This window comes from Opisthocomus hoazin, chromosome 2, assembly GCF_030867145.1.
Source record: "Opisthocomus hoazin isolate bOpiHoa1 chromosome 2, bOpiHoa1.hap1, whole genome shotgun sequence".
Classification (NCBI taxonomy): Eukaryota; Metazoa; Chordata; class Aves; order Opisthocomiformes; family Opisthocomidae; genus Opisthocomus; species Opisthocomus hoazin.
The window spans coordinates 66,047,332-66,054,575 of NC_134415.1; the positions used below are offsets into that span (position 1 = coordinate 66,047,332).

The 7,244-nt window shown below is 39.9% G+C and overlaps 1 protein-coding gene across 12 annotated transcripts in view; it reads left to right on the plus strand.

Annotated features, from left to right (window-relative positions):
- MAP7 (microtubule associated protein 7) overlaps nt 1-6,583 on the plus strand; it is a 122,834-nt gene extending 116,251 nt beyond the window's left edge. For all 12 annotated transcript variants that reach the window (XM_075413970.1, XM_075413971.1, XM_075413964.1 and 9 more), the window contains 2 exons: nt 3,858-4,084; nt 4,769-6,583. In XM_075413970.1, the coding sequence (XP_075270085.1) occupies nt 3,858-4,084; nt 4,769-4,779 (238 nt within the window). In that variant the 3' untranslated portion in view covers nt 4,780-6,583. The remainder of the gene's footprint in view (nt 1-3,857; nt 4,085-4,768) is intronic.
- The last annotated feature ends 661 nt before the right edge of the window (nt 6,584-7,244 follow it).

Sequence of the window (7,244 nt, forward strand, 5' to 3'; positions counted from 1 at the left end):
TATTATTAATGGCATGTTTAATTCTGGCTAGATTGTGGGTTTTGGGGTTTTTTTTTCCAAGAAATGGAAAAATTAATTTGAAACAGTAGTTTGAAAATAAGGTATAATGTTAAAGTATTTTCAAACTTTCTGTAGATTATAAAAGATTCCAGCAAGATTTTTTCTAGATTCTAATTCTGAACATTAGAATCCTGGAAGAAACACAATAGAAGTTGGAGCTGGATAACCAGTACAGCTGCCCAATCCATCTTCCGCTTGAAGATTTTTGCTTGTTCTCTGCTTTCTAATTCTTTGCCCAAGTTTGAACCTGTCTGCTGCTTCTCAGAAAGTTATTTCAGTAGTTTGTTAACAATATTTTCCTTATCATACTTACTTTGTAATTCCATTTTTTTTCCTGTGCTGCTTTCTATAAATGCCTGCAGTGGGCCTCAGTGAGAGCAGTTCACTTCATCTGTGTCTCTCCATCCTGCGTAAAGGGACTTGGTCTGGGTAGATTAGATAATGAGTTTTTAGAAATATACAGTTAGACGAGGTGATTGCCTCAATATCTTGTCCCTGGAAAGAACGTTACTGAGTTCAAATTCTTATGTAGTGTTCGTTGTTCAGTCTGTAGGATAGCACGCTTCAAAGTTGCTTTAGTGCACCACCTTCCCTTCTCTAGTCCTCCAGCTCCTCATTGCTGGCTGATTTCAGTGCTGTTGTCTCAGTGCATTAAAAATAAATACTGCTTTATTTAAATCATGCAAAAGTCTGGGGTCTGTTTTGCTGTTCATGTCTATCTGTGACATCTCTGCAAAAATCATGTCAATTAAGGAGACGACTGACATTGTCTTTCAGATCTGGAATAGCAAGCGTAGCACAGTCCAAAGGCCTTCAAATCAGGTTGTGGTTTTTTTTTTATTCAGTGTTGATTTCAGATGGGTGATCAGAAAGACAGACACAGGAAATTCTGGTTCTTTTTTTCTTTTTTACTCTCTTCAAATTCTTTGCGTATAGATTACGTCTACACAGAGCTTTGGCTAAAATTATCTACATCAGATGTAATTTTCAGTAGGGTTTAACTTTTTGGATGTTCCAGTTCCTTTACTTAAATTAGCTGCTCTTCTCTCGGCTTCCTCTGGTCTATCTTGTTAAAATTGATGTGTCCAGTTCAGACTGTGAAGCTGCACAGACGGTTTTTATTTTAGCTACTGTGAAGCTGTCCTTCAGATGCTTGCAAGACTTATGTTTGGAAATGCACTCTGAATAACTCAGGCAACTGTTTGGGGTTTTAAAATTATTATTACATAGGTGTCTTGCTACAAGCACACATAGGGAATATGTTACAATGCCAAAATTACCCAGCTGTTAGAAACATACCCTTTTCAGGCACACAGTATTGCAGGTATCTCCAATGGTGTGGTAGACACTGAGACATCGCTACAAGTGTAATGTAAGACAGTAAGAACAGCTGTAGCAGGTCAAAAATCCATTACTTTTTGTGTTCTTTGCTTTAATGGCCGTAGCAGTCACTTAGGGAGAGAGTGTAAAGGGGAAAAAAGGTAAGTACCAGGAGATTCACTGGTCGATGAAGGGTTACTAAGCATTGTGGTCCAAATGCAGCTATAGGCTCAAGTAGTCCCAAAACTGCTAACTACCAGAAGCTAGAGGGTATACCAATCTCCTAGGAATTTGTCCAATCTCCTTTTGAGCTTATGGCCTCTAAGATGTCCAGTGGAGTTAATACCACAGTTCTGTTTTTCCCTTTGTTTTTTCTAAACTTGCTCCCGTAGTAATCTGGTGGAGCAAATAGCATAAAATGTAGGAGATTTTATAGCATGAAATATAGAAATTCCTAGTTATGGTTTCTTCTTCAGTACCCCTTTAGTGATTGTATAGACTCCCCTGTCTCAAAAGACATCTTTCAAGTCTGTGAGTCCTGGTCTAACTCCAGATGTAATACTGGCAGTGCAATGACAAATAAATATGAAGAACTGTTTATCTATGAAGTCAGTTGTTGATGAATCAGATAGAAACATTAATATCTGTTTGCAGAAGCAAGTGTTGTCTTCGTTGTACCAATGCTTGCTGAAGTACTATGCTGTTTAATTTATATGAATGAGCAGTTGCTCTCTCCCCTCCCTCTTTCTTACCCCATCCATCAAACTTGCTGTGTTATCCTAGCTCTGGTAAGGTTATTGGCAGTAGATGGGGATGAAATAAGTAATAGGATACATTATAGTGAATAATAACGTAATAACTATACATTACAGAGCATGTTTTATTAGTCCTAAAGCACTTCACAGATTCTGCTCCTCATCTTACAGATGTAGAACTCGGGCACAGAAGGGTAATGTGACTTGTGACCTCTCCCAGGCAGCCAGCAGGATTTCTGTGTCTGCTCTCACACGCAGCACAGTGAGACATACTTTTCACTTTGAAATTCGCTCAGCATATCCACAGATGAAAAAAAGGGGAATATCTTTCTAAAAGAGAACTAGTGATGGTTTGAAAAACTGGGAAAGGCTTGATACGAAAACCAGCGTGTTGTTCTCACGGGAAATCTGGGCTTTGGATAAAATGTTGCTACTTTCAAAAGAACAGTAATTATTTTCTGTCTCTTGGGAAGTACTGTAAAAGAATTCTGTAATTGTTTCTGAAGAGTTGGACACACAAAGAAGCCAGCAAATGAAAACAAACCATATGCCAATTACAGGCGGCTTTAGTTTCTTTTTGAAGACTAGTAAATGTACTGTCAGGAAAAAATTAGCCTGTGAAACCAAGCCACCTGCTCAGAAATGGCGTGAGGAAATAGCCCAGTTTAAATCTAGGAAAATTGCATCTGAGCCTTTGTGGCTGAAGCATTTCCAAACGACCTTGAACAGTCATGATGTGGTGCAAATAGGTACCCCAGGTTGTCAGGATCTAACTGTTGAGGGCCTTAAGAAGCACCTGTGAAAGACCACGTGATTTTTGAGCGTCAGCTGAGTATGTGCTCTTTCTCGAGGAGCTTACGGTCCCATTACTAAAGAAGCACCTTAGTTTCTCCCCTCTGGCAGAGGGGCAGGATGTGAGACATGATCACTTATCTTCTCAGGAGCATTACGTGCCATTGGGGAGCGTGTCTGCGCTTGCACAGCTCCTGGCTGGGGCAGGCGTACAAGAGCTTGCTCATAAAGCATCTCCATCAAGTGGGAGATGGAAAAAGGAAGTGGAGAGCGACACGGGGATGCAGGGAGGTGTTTCTTCTGGCTTGGGCGTGATCAACGGGAGGAGTGCAGAGCTGGGCAGCGCCTTGGAAGTCAGCCTAAGCACTTGTAGGGGAGGAGGGACTGAAGAGAGAACTGTGTTGGTAAGGAGTTTTTTCTCTGGAGGAGTGGCAGGTGGAAGAGGCTGCTCCAAAACTGGAGGCAGGGGGGGATCCAAGGAATAACAAAAATTACAGTGATCTTATCTAAGAGCAATTACATTGATTTGCATCAAGAGGAAAAGGGCATGGCAAAAGTTATGAGAGATGAAAAAGATGTCAGAGGCTGTAAATTGCATTAGGTGGGAGGCTCAAGCTAGCAGTGGTGGTGCTGGGGGGGGTGTTCTTAACTGCTTCCCATTGCAGTCACTTCTCAGAACTGCAGCATCTCTAAAGCTCTCTGTAGTTCTGGGTACTGTGTAGCCAAATGTAACAGCTATCCTGTGTGATTGAGGGAAGGCATATCTAGTACTTGGCTGCAAAAACAATTTTTTCTGCTGTGGTAGAAGCATAGTTTTGTTTTTAACGGCTTAAAGAATGCTCTGGGTGAATGCAGGATTTTCCAGTCATAGTATTGCTTTGAGAAGAACTACGTTTCTGTTGTAGATAAAGTCCTGTGTTTCTCTTTCAGCAATCTCAATCCAGGGAAAAATGCAAACGAAAATGGAATGTCTATGCAGAATGATAACTTTGAGGAGATCATAAACCTGCCTATTGGTTCTAAACCATCCCGGCTGGATGCCATGAACAACGACGGAAGCAATAGTCCTCAGATTCCTTTGAATCCAATTCTAGCCTTTGAGGAGAAGGGGACTCTTTTGCCTCAGGTAGATAGTGTGCAAACACATCAAACAGCAGGTAGGTTTGCCTTGGTTTGTTAACACTTGTAATGTGTTGTAATTGACAGAGGGCCTAGAGCTCTTAATTGATGTAAGCTGATTAAGCATTTTTTAAACCCTGTATTATTTGGGGAAAGGAGCATACATTTGTAAAGCTATGCCTGCTGAGTAGATACAGATGCCGTGCACGTTATGGTGAGGCCTTACCTTCTGTTTGAGGGGGGTTCTCAGTTTCACTGCACTTTCTGCTCTTTGAAGTTGCTTGAAAATGTTTGCCCTGTGCTTTCAAACGGAAACGGTAACAGTGACGACTGCTGTTCCTACCTTATGATCAGCAGTCGTGTTCCGCTTCTGCAAGCGCAGTACCTGATACGCACGTGCGGAAGGGGAGCAGGTAGCTACCTTCTGTGTAAAATTCTGGGTGCGCTTCCCTCATCAAGTTCTCGCTGACATCAGTTAATACTGAGGGATGGTCTGCAGCACACCATAGATTTTTCTCAATTACATCACAACTTTTAAAGGATGTTAAGTAAACAAATACTAATTTAACAAACTAAATTGGACTGCCATTTTCTTCTTCTGTGACTAGAAAAATGTGAGGAAAAATCATCTTGCAATTCTATAATTGCATAAGTGTGTAGCATTCTAAAGTAAGGATTGTCACTCTTTGCTGACCAGTCATTCTTGATACCTTCTGTTGCAGAAGTGATCTGATTGTTTCTTCTGAAGAACCAAAGGTGATTATGAGCATCTCTGCAGTCAGTGGAGTTTCTTCTATGCTATGAAGGAGTGTTTTATTTTTTTCTCTCCAGTTTTTTAAAGATTTCTTGAATATCTTTTTTGGAAGGACTTTAGTAAAACCAGCAGAAGAAATGATGGGAATAGACTTGGATCACCTTTCCAATAGCTTTCATCACTAGAAAAATCATGCTTCACGTGCATTACTTAATATGGCTTTTCCAACAAGCTTTTTCTGTTAGTAAATGGATATTTCTGCATTCCTTGAGACACGAGACACTGGAATCTGAAAGCAATGGGCTGATTTGGGTGGTGGGAATGATTCTTTTTTTACAAAAGGTGCGTGTTGGTTTAAAAGGCATAATTGTAAAATTGGCAAAGAATCTTTTACACTTCGTGGTTCTAGTACTTGAAAAATAAATACCTCGTTGCTCTACAAGTAGAGTTAATGGGGTGTTTTATTTAAACCTGTTGGTTTAAATATTATTGCAGAGAACTCTAATTATGGGGGCAAAGTACAGGCTTCTGTATCAGGTTCTTGTAAATGTAATTCCTACAGGGACATTCTGTAAATTGAGACGTCACTATGATCTTCTTGCATTTTCTCTAAAAACACAAAACAAGGCAGGTTTTAAAATGTGAAAAATTGAAAGCGTTATTTTTTCATGGACAAGAGGAAAACCTATTGTTCTCCTAGATGATGTATTTATGAATTTTGTTCAGTACAGAAATCATTTAATTGAATAAATTAGAAAAATGTGGTAAAATTATACTGCAAACTTGGTTTTTTTAGTTACATCCATGTTCACAAAGGATGTGTATGCATACGTGCACACACACACACACAACGGAAATACCTTGGTTTGAGTCCTGTAAATTGCTGCTGTTCCTAATGATGGAGGACTCTTCCTTTGCCTTACCACGCTATTGAAGACTATGTGAAACCTGAAGTATTTGATTTTGACAATGAAGCAGGTTTGTTCGGTGATTTTTTTGGTTTTGCTCATTTCAGAGCAAAGGGAAAATGGTGGTTGGTTGTGCTTTTTATGTAGCGTGTGGTTTTTATAAAGCAGTACAGTTTGAGTGATAAGAGGAGCAATGCAAGTTGCTTTCTCTATAGTTTGACGCTGATTTCTACTGTCATTGTTCCATTCCTCACTTTGCTGTTGGGCAGAGCTGTAAAATCTTGCCCCTTTTTGTGCTTTGATAAACAACGCTGTTACAGATAGAGCTCACTAGGTTGTTTGAGTCTGAAGCACCAGCCAGGGCTTGATGCGTTTCTTGCTGAAGTCAGCGAGCAGATCCCTGGCCAGTGGCCATGGAGGTTTGTAGGGTTGGGGTTCATGCTGCCGGAGAACGTACCGTTAGGATTCCTGCTCTTGCCTTGAGTGAGCATGAGCTAGGCCTGTAGGAAGCTGTGCAGAAAGTCTGTGCTAGCAGAAGAAATCCTCTGAGACAAAAGCTGAAGAAGTTTTGAAGAAATTACTTTCTGCTGCTGCCGAGCGTTCATCTTGTACAGATGGGATAAAAGCAATGGAAATGCAATGAAAGAGACTTCATCTGACAGTATATCTGTATGGAAGGGAAAAAAACAGCCATTCAGTCAGAATGCTTTCAATAGTAGCTTGTGACTTCAGTAAAATGAACCGGGTTCCTTTCTGGCTTTCTTTAGTTTTCCATGTACATAGCCACAATATTTTGAAGTGTCCACAATATGTAGTTTTTCTTCAAACCTATATATAGCATGTAAGTACCAAATAAAACTTGTTTGAAATATTTACTTCTATTTATATTTTCTTTTTCTTGCATAGTTAAAACAGGAGTCAGTCTGTGATGGAAAACTCATCTTGCTACTCCTGGTCTGCTTAAAACTCTTCTTCAGGTTTCTTCTAATCTCTGTACTAGAAAATCAGTACAGGGTCACTTACAGCTAGAAACAAAGCAGAGACATAGCCAGTAAGATTTAGCTGCAGTTTCGAGGATTCATTTAGGCTCAGGTTTGAATTCTGTTGATCTTCGTCTATTGAGGGTCAGGTTTCAGTTATGCTGATGAGTTTTTGTGAGCCGTCAGAACGCCTGCTTCACTTCTTATGTGGGTGGTGGAGGCTTTTTTAACAGGACTGCAGTAAACACTATTTATAACTGTATTCATTCTAGGTTTTCTTCAAATAGGAGAGAAAGTTTCCTCTTTGTCATTTTCCCCTTTCTCAACATACAAACTAAAAGCCTAGGGGACTGAGAGTAGAATTAGGTGTATGAATAAAAAGAAACCTAAAAAAATGAAAAGGGATTAAAATTTTAAGTCTTGGTTTAAACCCCTTTCTTTAAGGGGGAAAAAGAGTTTCTCTTTTGTTGAATGTTGTTCTTGCTAATAAAATACGGTATCAAATCAAGGCCAGCTCCTTTGCCTGCTATTGCGACTGCTTTTGTTGTTTGTACTA